General features: G+C 27.9%; 1 protein-coding gene across 3 annotated transcripts in view; it reads right to left on the bottom strand.

Moving 5' to 3' along the window:
• Positions 1-8,657: 8,657 nt before the first annotated feature.
• Positions 8,658-21,619, bottom strand: part of LOC142326756 (uncharacterized) — a 288,474-nt gene continuing 275,512 nt past the window's right edge. For all 3 annotated transcript variants that reach the window (XM_075369440.1, XM_075369441.1, XM_075369442.1), the window contains one exon: positions 8,658-11,100. In XM_075369440.1, the coding sequence (XP_075225555.1) occupies positions 10,720-11,100 (381 nt within the window). In that variant the 3' untranslated portion in view covers positions 8,658-10,719. The remainder of the gene's footprint in view (positions 11,101-21,619) is intronic.

The raw sequence follows: 21,619 nt of genomic DNA, 5'->3' as shown, positions 1-21,619 counted from the left end.
TAAATTCATAATTTATTGAACAATCTCAAATGAAAATGAATTTTGTTCATGTTACTGTTTGTAACAGCACATATACTGATGAGATAATATACTCATTTTTATTCTCCACAAAAAAAAATTATAACTAACAATTTTGTTTTTATTGTAACTATAAACAAAACTAATTGCCTCCAGCTTTAACTACTGGATTTCAAGGGTACGTATTTACCTACATAATAGGGACACACCATCATAATTTTCATTATTATAACCATGGCTGTCTATTTTAACAAGGAAAATGTGATGGATGACATCATAAGTGAAAAAAATTCCAAACCCTTATCGGTAATCAAACCTGACCAGCTGATCTAGCAGTAAGCATGCTAACCACTATGTCAAATGACCATCCAGTTTGTAATTTATAGATAATATTTATTATATTACACAGCTTCTACCCTTGAGATTTTATCTTATATTATTACATCCATTTTTCTAGATGTGAAAATATCATGATGTAAGAGAATAGAGTTTTTTCACAGTTGACAAAATTACTTGCTTTAACATTAGAAGATAACCTCCTACATTAATGATATCACTGACTAACTTACATAAAGAAAAGGTATTTTAAAATTTGTATTAGTTAAGGGTTCAAAGCATTAATAAAGTAAATTAAAATAATATTAAGCTATTTAGAAAATTAAAGCAGCTGAACCATAGTGCAGTTATTTTATTTTGCTTACTACCAAAATTATCTGTTTGCGATGTACAATTTCTTTCTGAAATATATTATTACAAAATGTGTGTAACAAATTTACTTATATGTGGACATTTCTCTAAACATGTTATTAGTTCTATAGAGTATTTAGAATGTTCTTTCTATACTCATGAAATATACGACTTAAATCTGTTATTCCATAGATTAATTTTAATTATACATACAGTAGAAACTTAACATTTATAATAAATCAGTCAAGGTTGTTTATCTTTTATTAAAAATAATTAATTTTTTTCTTTTAAATATTTAGGTTAGGTAAGTAGCAGCACTACGTTCTCAGTCGTTGAACAACAAACCACAACCTTCTGTCTAACATAGTAATAATTATAAAACATACTGAACAATATAGATATTATTATCATTTAATAAAAATAATAATTGTATTTTCAAATAATAGCAGATTAAAGTTTTTCCAGATTAATGGCACATGAAATGAGCAATAATTACTTTCAATACAAGCAAGATGAAACCTAAATTATATGCGATACAGTATTTGTCACTAATAATAACACATCAAAACAGTATAATTTTGTTAACAAAGAATATATTTTTATATTAATTATGTAAAATAAACAAATCATAAACATTAAGATTATGTATAATATTATAAATGTATATTTTTCATAAAAGACTGATGACAAGCCTATATGCAGATACAATTTTAGTAAACACAAACTGTAATGTTACTTGGAATAGTAAATATGATTATTTATGTAAATATTATAGGCTTTTGAAGAAGTTTTTCTAATAAATAATTAAAATATAAAACCCACTTTACCAACAATCTTTTAATGTGTCCTAGCACTTTTGGAAACAAATTCCATCTTCAGGAACTTAATATTTTTTTTTTTTATTAACTAAAACTTCATCTTTGACTTAACATCCTGTCATAATTATATAATGACAGGATGTTAAGTCAACACAATTTTAACACATGATAACTACCTTTATACATTTTACACACTTTACATAACAATTTTACTCATGACGACAAAGTTTTAGTTAATAAAAAAAAAGATTTAAGTTCCTGAAGATGGAATTCATTTCTGAAAGCGCTAGGATGCATTAAAAGAATGTTGGTAAGTGGGTTTTATATTTTAATTATTTATTGCATAATCATACCAACCATGTTTGATAAAATTATTATCGATTTTTCTAACCTTATTTTTCAGATATTATGTCAAAAATCATTTCTTTCCTTTCATTATTAAATGCAAGTAACTGACACACCATTATGAATTAAATCATTGGTGAGTTACAGTTACAAATACACACTCAATACACATCTCAATAGCTTATATCATTGGTAAATATGCCCATTCATTAATAATTTTTTTTTTGCAAATCTCTAAAAAAATCAATGTAAGCAAGTATTAATCAGTCATCTTTATTTATTTATTCATATTGGCAGAAACAAGATGATATTCAATTACAATTGCCTACAGTAATGCTCTTTACTTCTATTTTCACTCTCTTTCTTCCTTTTTCTCTCTAATCAAAACATTACAAATGGTAATTTTTTTCTCCATGATGTAGGTGTTGAAGTTTACACAAGATGATTAATTTTTAATCATAAATTGAACCACAAATTTAAAATACTTTTTTGATATAAAATTTAAAGTTAAAATTTGATTGGTTTGTAATTAAAAATGAATAATCTTTTATTGTTATAAGCCTGACGGTAAAATGTTTATTATTAATTTTTAAGCCCATACTACAACTATGTACTTAAGTAGTTTCCATGCATTTATAGTAATACTGAATAAGGAACCTTTTCATAGTCCGGAATACTCTCCAACTTCTCTGAACTAAAATAATTTTCACTCTTTATTGAGAATGGTGGATCAACAAATTCTCATTGCTGCCTATATTAAAATGCTCCTATCAAAGGTTCAGTATTTCTAGGGGTTTTATCTTACTGACAGATAATATGTATTATGTTTAGTAAATCATTCGATGCACAGTTTCTTTGCAATAATTGCATTAGAAAGGCAGTGATTGTTATATCAAACATGGTGAGAAATTAACAAGACCTGTAGGAATTCTACAAGTTGATGATATTTTCATTTCAATCATTATACTGAAAATCAATGCCAAATGTACCACAAATCCTTGAAAGATTAATTTTTTTTTTTAACTTACATAACAGTATTATGCAACTTCTCATTACGTATTTTTATACACAAATATAAACAATAAGGGGCTATCACGGAGTTTGAAAATATCTATTTTTACTGCAGTTGTAAAATCTATAAACAGAGTTTAGATGTGAATGCAACTAAAGAAGCATGAAAAGGTTTTTAGCATAGTTTTCTTTTTTTTAATATTTAATGTCGTTTGATTGAAATAAGTCAAATCAGTATCACAAAGTGTTTCAATCAAATTGACTCAAGCTATTGGTATCTCAATCCCTACCACTTATTAGTCACTGTGCCTAATCATTGTATCACTATATCAATCATTATCAAGAGAATCTTGTCTAGCAATAAATGATCACCTTTTACAATTATTATCTCATTGCATTCTATAAAGAGAAAACAGAGTGAATTTAATTCATGTCTTTAAAGTCAATGAAAAAAGAATTTAGTACCTAATATTCTATAGTTTAAAGTTTCACTTTGTAATATTCAAATGTAACTATGCTTCGATAGACTAATGAAAAATCATAAATCTATTTTGATCACTACAAAAATTAAGCTTAGTGTTTTTTATACAGTAAATACCATATTATTATGATCATATATAAATTCCATTAAAATATGTTAAAAGTGTCATAACCAAATAAAATATTTAGTGGCATAACCAAAAACTGATTTTAATTTAACCAGCATGACTAATTGGTTAATAATAGCACAGGTGAATTAAAAATTAAGTAAAACATTTAGAAGGTATAACATTTTCATTAAAAACTTGTCATAAATGTTACCTTGATAGGAAAACTCTCAAATAAAGATTTTATGGATTGACATTAAACTGTAGTGAATGAGAAATAGAATTTTAACCATAACATTGGCACCAAGCCTATCTCAACATTTATATGCTAACTCATGTTCATTCTGATTAAAATTAGCATAAAACAAATTGTTGGTGTAAACAAAAAACACAAATAGAAATTAAGATACAATAGTTGTTTTCGAATAAAAAGTTATGAAGTTAAAGGTACTTGCTTACAATTAAAAGCATATCATCTGATCAAAGCTGATAACTGTATGACAATGTTTCTCTTTGGCATACAATTAGTGCACAGTTGCAACTATTGTGGAAATATGAACACTTCTCATATGTAAATATATATATTTATTTAGGAAGTTAAATAAACTTTGCTGCTTTGAAAATTATTTCAACTTAAGTTAAAAATATCATTTTCGATTGTTTTTTGTTATACATCCCCATCAATAGATTACAGTTGTCTAAATTTCACTTTAAAATAAAAATTCCATCGCTAAGTGTTCTTATATTTTGCACATTATCTGGTCTGTACCAATTTTTCCTGTTGTACAGTTTTCTTTTTCCTTTTGTATATACTTTTCCCCTCTTAAAATAATCTATTCTTCACAGTATCTTCCAAGTCATTTCTCGTTAAAAAATTAATTTTTATCATAGGTCCATTACAGTTCATTTATTTGAACCACACCTATGTTTCAAATAATCTTTTTTTATCTCTTAGTTTGATCAAAACTTAGTTTGATCAAAGTTAGCATACAAAGAATCCAAGCATTACTTTATTCATTATTTTTATTCATTTTTGTCTCGGTTTTATTGCAACAATTCAGTTTCATCTTTTTCTAATGTTCACAATTTATATTCCAAAGACATTTATATCTACCTATCTCTTCTAATCTACCTATCATATAACTTGCATATTCTGCTGTTACATTCTCATCATATTCAGTTTCCTTTTATTTACCTTTACCAATCCAAAAAAGGCATTCTGAAAAAAAGCTGACAATTGATTATGGAGATGTATATCTATTGATTCATGTTTATAGAGTATTTGGATTAGGCCATTGAACATTCTGTGACATTCAGTAATTAGATGAACCCAGTCGTGTTTAAATTACAACTCTGGCTTATGACCACTGTTCCCCTTTTTGGAGAGAAGTGACTGCACTTGGTTTCTTTTGAAAATTTAAATTCAACTTAACAAAACTAAACATTAATGCTCAAAAATTGAAACGCTGATCATGGCTGACAATCACAATTCCAATTTTTGACCAATTCCAATCACTGACTTATAGTTGTCTTTAAATGTTTTTAAAATTAACAGATTTATTATTCCAATTTCATAACCAATGACAAATATGGTGAAATGAATTTAGATAAAAATGAATCTGCATATACAATTCTTACATTATTATTATATTAAAGTAATTGTTTTTTGAAGTAAAAATATTTCTATTAAGGTTATATAGTTATAAAAAATATCTTTGTTTTAAGTAATAGAAAAGTTTTCACAAATGATTTCACTTTTATTATTAGATGTGCTAAGTATACATAATTGGTCTTCATTTAATTACTTTACAAATAACCCAATTCCTCTTCCTGATGGAATATTATTTGTTGAACAAATAATATGGAAAATTTATAAGATGAAATTGTAACTTTACAAGTTTATTGAATAACTATTGTGCTCTTTCATTTCATATTGATGTAACTGAATAATTTCAAATTCTTATGCATTATGACTAATAAGACCATATATAAATTTTATGCATATTACTTTTTTCCTTCAACTCTCAACCCTTTAATTTTTTCCAATACTTCTTTCAAATCAATTCTAATTATTTATTAAGCATAATAATAGTGGTTAAATAGTATCCCTATTCTGATATCTCCTGTAATATTAAACCACTAGTTCTTATCCTGATTATTGCCTCTTGTTGCATGCACAAGTCTCAATGAAACTTATTTTCTTCATGTACAACTTTTTCTTAGTATATGCTTTTTAAAATATATAAAATAAAATTACTTTTCTAAATCAACAAACCATAATTACACAATTGTAATTTTATTTTATTCATGGTAGTTGAATTTAAAAATATAATTTCTTTTCCTTGTTAAGCAGAGGTCAATTCTCCTAGCTTTATTTATTGATGCAATACAATCACACCATAATGTAATATAACTATAATATAAGGTAAAACAATATAATGCAATACTATTTAAGATATACATATATTCAGAAAAAATGATGTTTTGAAAAATGTTTAATAAAGTATTATGGGCAATTCTGAATTAAAATACGTGAATATTTTATTTTCAAAACTATAAGAACACTAAAACTGACAAATTGCACGTACTCTTTAATTATATACTGAGCAAATTTCTTAAAAAAGTTCAGAAGTAACATACACAACAATATTATATGAGCAAGAAGCAGACCTCCAGCGCACCAAAATAGTGGAAGATACAATACTATATAAATATGGTTTTAAAAAATCCATCTGATACAATAACAAAAAATGAGATATAAAAATGTATTTATATTTTTGAAGTCATACATTAATTTCTGTAATAATTTAATTTTAATGAAAATTGTAATATAATGTTTTAGATAATTTTGATATCATCGTACATAATATCAAAATTATTCTGTTATGATCTTAAAAACATTCATTAATTTTATGTGATATTACACAATGATTTATAAAAAACAGCTTAGATATTAAAAATTAAAGAAATAAAAGTCTAATAAAAACATTAAAACATTATTACAGCACACCCAAGTTAACTTCCACAGCAAGTAATATGCGAGTACAATATGCAAATAATAGTTTCCCTAACTACAACATAATTATACATTCATTTTAAATGACAATTACAAAAATTAAAAGAATTTATTTAAACCATTTATTGTTTTTAAAAGATATCTTGCTGATGATACATTATTGAGATCATATTTACAAAATAATAAGCCTAATTCTCATTTGCAGAACTGAATAATATGTTGGGGATCATCATCCAAATAAAAACTTATTTTAGGCTTAGAGAAAAACAGATTAGTACAGAAATAAAAAATGAAATGATAACTTCTGCATTATTTATATACAATGACAATTAAATCTCGACTAAAATTTTTTTTAAAAATTAGAATTTCTTAATTATGATAGAAGAAATGGAATTCATAAAGTTTAAGAGATCTATAGTACAATTTTATTTAAATGTAATACATCTAATACAGGGATTTATGACGGTGCCAAAATTGACATAAACGTACTTCAGGCATGTACATCAGGTCCTACAATTCAAGTATAAGTAATATAACAAGTAACAAAAATGCTAACCCACTACAATCTTCTGACTTGTTTTTTAAACCCTCTGCTAAAATTAAGATTATAATATTTTACTCTCCTTATAAGCTGATAGTTTGTGCCCAAGGGCTTCTCAAATGTTAAATCTGGCACTGGTTCTGGCACTACTACATGACATTAATACAGTGATATAATAAAAAATAAAATTAATTTTAATTAAAAAGTATTTTTTTATTATCTTGAAGAAATCCTTTCTGTTACTAAATAATAAGTTTATTAGTCTATTCTGACTTTCATGAATATATGTGATGAGGAGGAAATGCAGCAGCTCTAACCATTACAATTAGAATAATAATAGCCCATTTGCATTCTTTCCATAATTTTTTCTTTTTCTGTTTAGCCTCCAGAACCACCATAAAGTATTACTTCAGAGGATAAATGAGGATGATATGTATGGATGTAAATGAAGTGTAGTCTTGTACAGTCTCAGGTTGACCATTGTGGTTAACTTGAAACCCCACTACCAAAGAACACTGGTATCCACGATCTAGTATTCAAATCCATATAAAAGAACTGCCTTTATTAGAATCTGAACCTTTCTGTATCTAGCAAATACACAAGAGTTTTGAAATACAGTAGGTTCAGGAACTACATTTTGGTTAAAAAATGATTCATCGTATACTTTTTTCAGAACCACCACATCATAGTACTAAGCCAAAAATAAATTTAATAACAGAGCTATTAATAGTAATTATTACATATATAAATTTATATAGATTTTATGATGGTTATAAAATTAATGTACTTTATTCTGAACTTCAACCTTTAAAATTAAATTTTGGAAATAATAAAAAATAATGAATTTTTCTTAATTAAAGGTAATATCATTAAACAATAATTATTTATTAAGTACAAACAGTTATATATACCGTATTCATAAATAAACAACTGGATCAATAAACTGTTTGTAAAAAAATACATATATAACCAAAATTATATCCTTTTAAATTGAAAAGAAGACTTAAAAATGCTCAAACAATACCAATTAAGAGGCCATATTGAAAGACAAACTGATTTTTTTATTACTATTTGGATATGCTTTTATAAATATTATTGTAGTAAAAAAAACCACTGATCTTTATTACACATTAAGTTTGAGACCAGTTGATTTTGAAGTCATCATTAGTTGACATCACAGTGAGGTTGAGGTCTAGAGTCAATTTGAAATGATGTACTATGAAAACTGCAGCACCAATACATTTTTCTCACAATGGAAGTTAACTTGATCATAGAATATTATGTAGTACATTAATAAAAATAATAATAATAATAATAACATTAACAATAAAATAACACTTTTCATTATATTATTTAAGTAACAGTTTCAATAGATGAAATTCATTTGTAACGAAAAACAATTAATAATAATAGTAGTCTAATAATAATAATAGTAAAATACTAAATAAAATATTTTTATATTATTTAAACCAGATTCACAATAATTTACTGAGATCTAACAGTATTATAAATATAATTTTATGTAAATAAACCATCTTTTTTTTACAACTCCAGTGAATAATTTGTTCTTAATATATATATACATAATATACAATAACAAATACAATCAAAGTGGTTTTACATGAAGTTAATAAGCAGATTTTAAAAACTTTCAAATACTGTAATAAAAAGAAATCACAGTAACATCAATGAACCAATCACAGTAATCTTTAAACTGAATTAATAATACACTATATGAATTATAAAAACACAAAGAATAATAATAATTTTATCCAATGATAGTAAACAGTGAAGATTACAGACTATTATTTTTTTTTAATTTTGAACACAAATGAACCAAAGTTTTTTTTAATTTTAAATAATAAATATTTTGATCCAAACATTTTCAGATATATATGATGGTTTCTTAAAAAAAAAAATTATTAAATTGTAATTCGAAATAGTTTATTGGCTCTAGTTTAATAAAATTATTAAAACATGCGTCTTAGAATCTAAACGCAACAGTATATTTTAATTTTAAGACTGTTCAATAAGTGAAAAGATATTTTATAGGTGTTAGCCTACTTTAGGTGTTAAGTATACTAACACCTACAGTGTTACATACAACACACAATAATGAAATGTTAAACACAATAAAAACAACAAAGCGATGTAGTTGATGATATAACTGTGCAGATTTTAAAAATATTTTTAAAATGAATACAAAAAAAAGCTTTCGTTGTATTACAATATAATAATAATAGTAGAGGAATTTTATAATCAATTAAAAAGGAATTTGTGAAGAATTCATGATTTATCTGGTTCACATTAAAAAACTTTTATAAGGTAATTTAAATTCTTAATTTATTTAGATGTTTTACGTTAAGTTTTTTAAACATGGCACAGTTGGTATATAATAATATTTATATGTAGATAAATGAAATACAATCTTACTAACAATTTGTCTGCAGTCTCCTTCTAGTACTTTTGGTTATTCGACCATCCTCAGGAAAAGTTAATCTTCAATTTATATCATTAAAATTAAATTATATAAAAATTAAATTTAAAATCACAACAACTGGTCATCATAGTATAAAGTTGGTCATATCTGTTATGAAAAAAGATCGCAGTTGTTATTCTTACATAACATACATGACTAACTTTATACTATGATGACCAGTTGTGATTATAAACTTACTTTTTACATGATTTAATTTTAATGATATAAATTGAAGATTAACTTTTCCTAGTGATGGTCGAATGATCGAAAATACTAGAAAGGAGACTGCGGACAAATTGTTGATAAGGTTGTATTTCATTTACTTATATATAAATAAATGTTTTATGTCAATCAGAGTCAGTGGTGAAAATGATTTAAAACCTTTCATTTTTTTTAGACAAATCCAAACTATACTTTAGATGTATATATTTTTTGTATAATTTGAATTAGTGTACTAATAGAAATTCACTCAATTTTCATTGCCTATTGATAATAGATTTTCATTTTTAACTTTTTACAGTAATATTACAGATTTATCATTGGAATAAGGTAGTGTATTTATAAAAAAAATATGCAATACATATTCTTCAGCCATTTACTTCATTTGTTAATGCAATGTATCAATATAATTTCTAATTGTAAATTACCAATCAAATGAATCTTATTTGTTAAGGAAAAAGATTTGCTAACAATTCATCAACTTTTTAATGAATAACAAAAGGTAAGTAAATCGTTTAACAGTGAAAATATACAGCAACACAATTAAACAGGTTTAGTCTGGTTCAGCTTGTTTTGCAGGTAGATGGAAAATCAAGTGTTTATCAGTGACGACTTAAAAATACTAAATAATCTGAATATTTCTGGCTCAAAAGAAGTTTACTGTAATTAGTAGAGCGCATTGCAAATAGAGTCCATACTGATACAATGAAGCAGTACTGTCATATTTAATATTTTGTTTTCATTTAAATTATACACTTAGTTATTAGTCTCAAACAAATCACTAACTTCATGAAAGTAGTAAAATTAATAACAACTGAACAAACTGTAATAATTATCACCACTTTGATTCCATAATTTAATGAAAGCACTCACACATATGCATAATTATAACATAATGTCCTTATCTGACTTGTATAAAACGGTACGTTTCCATTACAATATTAAATTCGGATAAATTTAATCGATAATTAATTACTAAATAAACTGATTAATTAGATTCAGTCATTCATTTTACGTGAATTTTGCGTTGGCATTAATGGTTGTGTAAGCGCTTCATACTGATCAGGAGCTGACCATCTACGTTTTTTACAAGAATTTGATATTGTTGATGATAATGATGCAGCCGATGAAGAAACAGCCACTGAAGAATCATGGTGATTATTTGATGCTGATGTCGAAACAGATGATAATGTCATAGCTGTGCTTGGAGTTGTTACTCCAAGTGGTGATGGTCTGGGTGATAATGATATACAAATATCACCTACCTGGAGCCGATGACATTTTAAACCATATACTGCCATAGTTTTTTCTGGACTACATGAAGCCCAACCTTGGCCGTAAACAAAATATGGATGTTCAACTGCTGATTCGATTTCCACCTGAAAAATTTAATATAAACACGTTAATAATACACAAAAATTTATTATTTTTAAAACACATGATAACGTAAGAACATTTTTTAAATTTATAGAAGAGTCCAAAAATGCCACGATTAAATTTCTTTGCCACGATTAAATTTCTTTGCTTTAATTGAATAATTTATTACATGTCTATAACACTTTGCTGTCACTGGCAATTTGAATAATTTGCTTCATACAGTACTTCATTCTTTTCTATTTAGTGCAAATTTCTTATCCTCAACAACCTGAAACATTGTACATTCTTAATTATCTTTACTTACACATTCTATCTTTTCCTCTTTTTATTTATCAATTATAAAAATTTTTTTGATTTACATATGATAGAAAACGGTTAAAATGACAAGATACATCGAGAAATATAATTAGGATGACTTGCAATGCAAAATGATTTGCACAAACATCTGGAACAAATTCTATTATGTTTACAAACATAAACGAGCCAGTAACAAGAAAGTTGGGATGTATGAAATAAACCACATTTTTACCAAAATAACATACAGTGAAAACTGTTCAAAACAGAAAGCAACAGGATCAAATTTTTTTTTCATTTTGTACACGTTTTCGTTTTATATAGTTACGACAGTAATTATGAACATACTGTATACCATTTGTGCTAAATAATAATATGTCATGCTAAGAATGCATGGCAACTTACCTAGAATGCTGTAATTCACTGAAATAATACAGTATATAATTTATTAAAATAACTCAATTTGTAGGCTACCGGATATTTTTATTACACAATTTAACATTACACTAATTAACTAGAAAAACACAATTTTTCAAAAATACAGTACATATGATTAAGTTAAATTTTTATCACAATTATTTGTGTGATGTTACCAGATTTCTTTTTTTCACAGCTTGCTATTCTAAAGAAATACTTGCTTTACACAAATACTCCAAAAATTCATTACAGTTTTTTTTTTTATTGCGGCGAACTTCTGTAAGTCACTTAAGCTTTGGAGCGCATCGAAGTAGAGTTTATTCTGACAGGATCTTCAATGTTGCTTGATGAATCACCACGTTCAATATGGCCTTCTTCATCTTTGTCAGTTGGCGGCTCAATGTCATCATTATCTTCCCATGGAACTGACAAAACTATCTCAGTTACATTGTTAGCTGTAATACTGGTAGCCAAATCACTGTCAGAGTTTACAGATGTATTAGCGTCTATTTCAAATTCATTAGTACTGCACAGATCTTTTAAAAATTCGCATAAAATCATTAATTAATACTTGAAAAGAAAGAAGAGGTCCAAACAAATAGAATAAGAAAACTCTTATTTTCCTCTGCTTCATCTATGACTACACTTGTTGCATCAGGAAGAAATAAGAATCTACTTTTTTAAAACTTTATTTACTGTTTCCTCTTTTATGTTCTTTACTATCATATGAATCAAGTAGGCATCATCAAGTACTGAAATTGATTTTGCGAGCCCATTAGCATTCTTCACACCATTTATTTTCATAATAATCGATTGCAACTCCATTCTTCTGTAGAGGATTTTCATGGTGTAAATCACACTCTGATCCGATTGTTGTGTGATGTTTGTAGTGTTAGGTGGAAACCAGACTAATTTAACATAAACAAATTGATATGAGGGTGACAAGTTGCATTATCAAGGAATAACAACAGGATAAAGCAGTTTTGAATTTTCATTTTAGAATTAAAATTGTTCAGCCACTCCTCCATTATAGAAGTCATCCAAGCTTTTTTGTTAAATTGCCAAGTCACAGGGAGTTTATTAACATTAATGTGAGAAAAACACAGTGGTCTTGCCAATTTACCGATAATGGGGGGTTTTAGAAGTTCCCCAGCCCTGTTTGCAACAAAGAGCAGCAAAGGTTTCTTTTGACACCTTTCCACAAACATATTTTTCTACTTTAAATACTAGTGTTTTAATTGGCAAAGTTCTAAAAAGTATTCCTGTTTCATCACAGTTAAACATGTCTTTTTGATCATAGCCAGTCAGAATGATAGAAAGATTTATCTCCCATTCCTAACTACAGAATATCAACATCACTTCCTTCTCCGCAAACTTCATTTGAAACAATGTTATGTCTATTTTTAAAACTTTCAAGCCATCCATTAGAAGTTTAAAATAAGTTTTTTTTTTTAATTTTGTAGGCAACAGTAAAGCTTGGCTTTGTAAAATAGGGTCAGAGATTGGCAAATGTTTAGATCTACTGCTAATAAATAATTCCCATAACATTTCATTTATTTTTTCATATCCAGTAGTATTCTGCTATCTTTCCATATTCCCATTTCCTCTAAACCACTCATCCATAATCTTTCCTATTTTTTAAAGTGTTGAAGATCTGGGTTTTTCCACGCTTAAACTTATCCATTAACTGACAAACAGTCCAATTTATCTTTGTTATTTAGTTCAATGACATATTATTTTTGTTTAATGTTAAAGCAGTGTTTTTTATGAGACATTTTGGTGAATTTTAAAACAGAAACAAATTTATAAAATTACGATAAATTGATACATATACACAGTAAGGTACAGTGATAATATATGGACACAATACACAAGAATGCAATAAAACACAAACATTAATTGTTACACAGTAAAAAACAAACACGAATGTTGGGTAAGTCAACACACATGACTAGTTTACAAGCAAGTAAAACCCAACTGCAGTATTGGAAGAAAAGAAGCACAGACAAATTGTCACACAGTATAAAATAACATTATTTTTGAGGAATGTGTATGGTGCCACTGCTCTCTAGCTGCTCTCTTCTTGCGTGTTCAACCACCAATTCACATACATCTGCCATTGCTTCCTCATAAGCTACTGTCATCTTTAATCACCTAATAAAATTCTGATAAAACAATCAATTTTCCTTCCTTAATATCCGTAGTTCATGCATTATATTTTCCATATTATTCAGAGTACCTAACTTTCTGTTTCTGCGATATGGAGGTTCCGTATATACAGAATGATTTACATTGATTTTTCCACTTTTTTACAGGAATAATATTATTTTCCAAAATGGGAAGATTTCCTTCTTGTTTAGGGTTGGTTTTGAATAGATTTCACTGTACAAACATACAAAATTATCAGACTGCATAATTTTTTAAATCCACATTAACAATTTCATCTGTATCTTAGATGTTTATCAACTAATTTGTAAAAAATCAAAAGTTAACTTGCTTCACAATAAACAGCTTAACATTTAAATGATTAAAAATCTAAATGGCCACCATTTTGAAATTTTATAACTTATTCGTATAAGATGTTATTGACTACATATATACCAAATTTCATTAAAATATCTCTACCTGTTCTAATACAAGTTTTTATTTAGAAAACACAAAGTGACAGAGAGGAAAAATTAAGAAAGACAGAGCATTTGTCCACATGAACGTTTTTATTTTGATGTCCCTTAAAATTGACATCTGGGAAATTCTGTATAGACATGAGGTTAAAACTGATGTATTTACAGAAATTAGGTGGCTTCATCAAATATATAAGGTCAACTGAAAATGAAGGAAAGGTATGTGATACAATTTATGTATATATAAAAAAAATTAAGAAATAAATAGATATATACAAGTAGACCAGCATAATTAAATTTAGCTAAACATACATTTTTATAAAAAAAAGAAAAGAATTACTTTCAAATGCAAAGAGAAAATATGTTTCCAGATGATCTTTTTGATCCCATGATGGTGAAAATCATTGAAGACGGATTGGGCAATAACTGCCAAAAACATACAGAATATACTTCCATATTAAATCTTGGATATAAATAGTTACTTAAATATTTTGTAACAAATAGAACTGAACAATAATAAATGCCAAACTAAATAGATCTTTGGTACTTTATAGACTAAATACTTTATAATTTTTTATGTTCCAATATTCAACAATGAAATATTAATTAATGGCTATCAAGATTAAAGTAATATTTAAAATGTTACAAACAAATTTCTGTTAAAATTAACACAATTACACCCAGTTTAATCAATAAAATACAACACATACAAAAGTTTCATGACTGGTAAGAAAATTAAGATATCTCAACTATTAAAAATGTACTATTTATTTATTATAGTCTTCCTAAACACTGTGGGTGGGGTCTAGATTCTTGAAAACAATTCTACAATTTATACCCAAATCATGTTCAACCCAATCATACTTTAAAAGTACATTAATGATTATTCGTCTAAACTCACCTTTATACAAACTGTTTTCTAAAGTACGCATAAAACAAACTCTAGGAAACAGTTGATCAGTATCAGGCTTTTTCCCCCAGAAAAATGCACAAAAAAAATAAGTATCAGTCATAGCCAACCAGTGTATAAGGACCATCAAAATGTTCTTTAGACGTTGATACATATTTCTTAAGGTTCACTCTTACACAACCTTATTTCTCCTTTAATTTTATTAAGTAACATCATCACTTATATGACATGACTTAGTTCAATGACCTCTTCATTTCTAACTTTTTCTTCAATCTCTTTCCATTTTTTTGTGCAGAATTAACATGCGCTTAGGAGTTCTTGTATAATTAATTTTTTTACATGATCATCCCAAAAACCACTCAAAATCTCTTCCTCTCAATACCTAACCTTCACAGACACATAATACATTAGGCACTGAAATGGTCTTAAACTTCAATTTTTTGGGTTTTTTAAAATTATTATTTATAATTCCATGAAAATTTCTAAATTTATTATTTTTAGTGGGAACATTTCCTTCCACTACAAAAGAAAGAGTACATCCTAAATAATTGAAAGAATTCATCTGTTCAAGAATGGTATCCCCCACCATGCATGATCTTTGATCTATTTGGGTTTGACCCATTAAAATCCATACTTTTAAAAATCTTACAATCAGGATCATCACCTAATATAGAAAACTTAAAAGTAATATACTATAGTCCATTTTCATTATAAATTAAAGACCATGAAGTATGTAAATAATAAATAATTTAAATAAAAATTGTAAGTTATACAGTAATTTAAGTGCAAAATACAATGTATACAAAAAACAAATCGGAGTTGCACAGCGTTTATTCAAAATTATTTACCAAAACAACTAGAGGACAATGACCTCAAACTCCCGCTTCCTTGTAAACCTTACAACAAAACTACTTAACTATTCATTACTTAGCCTCTCCTAACATCTACCCTCACTCACTAACTCAATGGTAATAATCGGTTGTTCTGTTTCACTTTCAGTCTTGAATTGTAACCTTTAGATCACGTACGTCATTTCGTTATTCACTACCAAAACACGTACGTACAAAAGTGCTCAATGACCTGATAGTTGGTACAGGCTAATGCATGATCGAATAATATAATAACTAACCTACAACGTTCTTTCACAATAACTAAATGTGGTTACGGAACGAATATCAAACGATTCCTTTACGTTAGAAATAAAACATTTCTATTCTCTATGTAAAATAATGTCGAGAGATAAATTGACATTGAATTGTCGCTTTTAAAATTTCCGTATTGAAAATTGAACTTTCGACAAAACGTTTCATGAAATATCCACAACACCGATCGATGATTTATAACCATTGTTTTAATATTAAGCAACAAATTCAATAAAAATAATAATTATTAAAAAATTGCAAATAAATATTTGTTCAAATCATTTCCTTAATTTAACAATAGATGTACTTACAGAAAAATATTAATTTTATAATCAACTCAAAACGATATTTTACTGGTTTGCTGGTTTATTGTAGTATAGAATTTTCTACAGATTTTATGAAGTAAATATTGCGTTTTTAAAATTTGCAATTGGACACCACAGTCGATAGGTTTCAAACGGTCAACATTCAACATTACCATTTCATAAATTCTTTAATATCATTTCATTACATTTTTTAATATACTGGATCAATCACTTTCACTAAAAAGAATAAATTTAAGGTGTGTGTGTGTGTGTGTATATATATACAAAGTGTATAACGAAGTTCTCGCGGGACTTTAATAACCTAACCCACCGGGTTGGTCTATTGGAGAACGCGTCTTGCCAAATCCGCTGATTTGGAAGTTGAGAGTACCAGCGCTCAAGTCCTAGTAAAGTCAGTTATTTTTACACGGATTTGAATACTAGATCGTGGATACCGGTGTTCTTTGGTGGTTGGGTTTCAATTTAACCACACATCTCAGGAATGGTCGAACTGAGACTGTACAAGACCACACTTCATTTACACTCATACATATCACTTTCATTCGTCCTCTGAAGTGTTATCTGAAAGGTAATTACCGGAGGCAAAAAAGAAAAAGAACTTTAATAACCTATTCTACTCTTGAAAATATTGGAAATAGTTCTAAATGTTCTAAAATGCATCGTAAGATTTCGCTTGGAATTCAGCTAACCCGGGAAAATGAGTCTTACTAAAATTTTTAGGAAGTTAATTAATGGGGCAGAATTGGCGATTTCGTATGATTTTTGATCTGAAAAAGTAAATAAAATAGGTCCGAGAACCATATCTGCAGTAGGTTTTTAGAAATCTGGGGTAAAAAACCGTTTTTTTTTTGTTTTTTTTTTTAACGTACAATAACTTTGTTAAATGGGTAATAAACTCATAAAAATATAACAAAAATTGTAGAAAATTTAATTCCGAACAAATTGATGCAAGATAAGTTGTATAAAACAAAGGAAGTCGAAGTTTTCCTTAAGACTACATAGTGAATATCATAACTCTTAAGACAGCAATACTAACCGGTGTTTTGGAATAACTTTCAGCCACAAAAATATTTTGTATAACTTCACCTTATCGAGCCTACAATAAAGTTTATCTTTAGGTGAACCTTAATTCAAATTTAAAAGAATATATTTCTACTGAAGTCGTAAAAATTATATTTATATCAATTGAAATGTTATACTAAAATAAATCGTGAACAAAATATCTAAAAAATAATTATAAAATAATCTAGTAAAGACAGTTATACGAATTTTAATACTACATCGTGGATACTGGTGTTCTTTGGTAGTCGGGTTTCAATTAACTACATATCTTAGGAATGGTCGACCTGAGACTACAAGACTACACTTCATTTACATTCATATATCATCCTTTGAAGTAATACATTACGGTGGTTCCGGAGGCTAAACAGAAAAAAGTACCCTTTTAAAAAGAATAAAATAAGTTTTCATTGCAAGGAGACTCCCTTTAAAAACTCCTAGAAATGTTAATCTATGCACTCAATCTATGAATCTAGCTCGTAAAGTTTTTTCCAGTATCCATCATATATTATTACACTTAGTTATAATACTGTTAAATAATTGGTAAAAATTAGCCAACTACAATAAGATACAGTGTAAAGTCTGTCTAATTTGCTAAATAACGAAACAACTGTACGAGTTATTTTTCTAAGTACAACTTAGTAAATAATAATTTTTATATTTTAACTGAAACAAACAAATGATTCGTAATTTAAGTAGAATAAGAAATGAAGCGGGCGATGACCCTTTTAGTCCAAATAAGCTTATTCAACAAAACGTAAAGCCGCCTAAAATTTTTGTTTAACTAATTTTTTATAAAATGCAAACTAAAAGTAAAGGAATAAATACTAAAAATGTATTTTTTATCAAGTGGATGATAGGTATTTTAAATAATAAATATTTTACGTTAAGATATAATTAATGTTTCTCAGTTAGCGTTAAGTTAAAAACCCTGATTCAACTTCCAGTTGATTTACGCTCAAAATTTCATAAAAATCGGTCCAGCCGTAATGTCCGGAAAGATGGGATACTGTCAAGATAATAGGTATTTTGTTTCAATTTTATAAAAAAGAAATAAACTAGCATAACACAAAATACTGTTGATAATACTTCCAATTATTCTAAATGAAATACGGATAGGAGACACAAATAATATATATATATATATATATACTATATATGAATGCTTTATCTTTATGATCTGTAGGTAGACCGACCACATTTAACCAGCTTCCCTCTCTACCTTTTATTCTCTCCGTTCTTTGTTCCCCATGTCCCCGTTGCCACGCAATTTATAGTTGTTATCGGTTGTCATAGTGACGGGTACGTCATTGCAAATTACACAAGTAGGCGGGCGCGTGTAAACTTTTTCCGGTATTTCTTCCCCGTACATTAAAAAAAAAAGGTTTTATTTTTATATTTTACTTTTGTAATTACAGTATTTTTTTTATCTAACTAATCAATTATTTTTGTACTTATTATAATTCTAAATTTGGTTTAAGTTTATAACTAAATATTTTGCAGTAAGAGGGAACCAAAAAAAACTGGCAATTATAGTGTTGAAATTCATTACTATTTGAATAAAACTTAAAATTTTAATTCCCTCTTTTAGTGATAAAGGTGAAAATAACTTATATTTACGATCGTCCTTTTTTTTAATCTGAAGAAAAACAATTTAAAAAAAATTTTAACTCTGTACTATGGTGTTATAAAATGTCATTATCATACCAAATACGCCAATGTTTCGGACTATTTGAATAAAGAATATTTTTAAAAAATATAAAAATTATCTCTACTTCTGTGATACCGATTGAAAACTATTTCTACCTTGATAAAGGTTTATTTAGGGGAAAAAATGGTAAACTCTAATTTTTAGAGATGGGGATTTATTACAGCTTTGCCCTGTGATAACGATAGAAAAATGTTCCTTACCTGACTACGTGAAAAAGAAAAACAGTAGAAACAACATTCAAGTCGATCGATTGAAACAATGAAGATTTACTAAAATATTTCAACTTACAGAAAGGAATATGCTTTTTAAGGAGAAGCCCTGTAAAAAAAAATAATTTTTTAAACTTTATATGTTACAACTTCCAGGCCCTTCTAATTAATTTCACTACTGCTTTTCCATCATTTTCATTAAATATTTAGTCAAAAATAATTTTTTTTTCAATCAAGAGGTTAATAATTATTAATAAACTAATACATTAAAATTAAAAATATATATATATACGAGGTGCGACAATAAAGTAATGAGACTGATGTGAAAAAAAATGTTGCTTACCGTTTTAGTCATGTTTAGTGTTGTCTCCTTTAAAGTAGTTCCCCTCTGATTGCACACACTTATTCCAGCGCTTCTGCCATTGATGGTAACATTTCTGGAACTCATCTTCTGTAATATCCTCCAAGACCCTCGTCTCAGCTTTTTGGACATCTTGTATTGTTTGAAAATGGTGTCCCTTGACCGCCATTTTGACTCTTGGAAATAGAAAAAAGTCGCACGGAGCGATATCTGGTGAATAAGGTGGCTGCGGTAGTACTGAAATTTGTTTTGAGGTTAAAAATTGCTGTACTGACAGAGCAGTATGGGATGGCGCATTATCGTGATGCAGAATCCAATTATCAGCAATGTTGGCACGGACACGAAGTCTTCCTAAAATTTCTTTGTAGAAATATCGGTTAACTGTTTGTCCAGGAGGCACCCACTCTTTATGAACAATTCCCTTGGAATCGAAGAAGCACACAAGCATGCATTTCACTTTTGACTTTGACATGCGAACTTTTTTTGGTCTGGGTGATCCCTTTGAGCACCATTGCGAACATCTGAACATGTTGACATCTGTCCGTGAGGTTGATGGTCGTCCACTGCGGTCTTCATTTTCAACATTCGTTCTGCCTTCACTAAAAATTTTATGCCACCGAAAAACTTGAGCTCTTGACATAACCTCCTCTCCAAAAGCCTTCTGAAGCTTACCATAAGTTGTCGTCGCGTTTTCACCCGATTTAACGCAAAAAGAAATGGCATACCGATGCGCAATATTTTGCGGTTTCATTTCTGTGACGAGAGACACAAATACGTGTTCACTTATTACAGCACAACTCACGACTGAGCAGTTGCATCAATGTGCCGCTTGGACTAGAAGTAGCTTATAGACCAAGGTCAAAGATGGTGTGCCTACGCAAGCTGCAGGGTTGCCACATCTTGCAAAGAAAAATCAGTCTCATTACTTCATTGTCGCACCTCGTATATGAAGTCGGATTCAAATCGATGTTTTCCTCTTGTAAGATCCAAATACTTCATTAATTAAAATTCTATTTGGCTACAACTCTGAAAACAATGAAAATATGTACCATTTATGATGACTGTTGAAAAGCTCTCAATGAAGGATTATTATTGCAGTTAAGAAAAAGTCCAAATAAATTTGGATTTTAAGTTTTTTTGACACTTTTGGTCTAGTCGATTGCAATCAAAAGGGGGGAGGTGCAAAACTAGATTTTATAAAAATTCTAAATCCAAAATTTCAACATCCTACGACTAATCGTTTTTGAGTTATGAAACACTTCTCGCGATTACAATACTTCCTTATCTTCGTACAAGGAAGTAAAAAATTAGTCTTAAGCTTTTTTTTGGCCGGGCTTCTTCCTTAAAAATTTTTTGTTCAATAATTTTCTAGTGATTATTTCCTTTGCTATCTCTTTTTTTTTTAAGAATACATACGATTTAAATTTTGTAAAATAAATCTTCGTTCGTGAGAAACAATAACCCTCAATAA

This window comes from Lycorma delicatula, chromosome 6, assembly GCF_047948215.1.
Source record: "Lycorma delicatula isolate Av1 chromosome 6, ASM4794821v1, whole genome shotgun sequence".
Taxonomy (NCBI): Eukaryota; Metazoa; Arthropoda; class Insecta; order Hemiptera; family Fulgoridae; genus Lycorma; species Lycorma delicatula.
The sequence above is the reverse complement of the archived record's forward strand: the minus strand, read 5'-3'. Positions and strand labels throughout refer to the sequence as shown.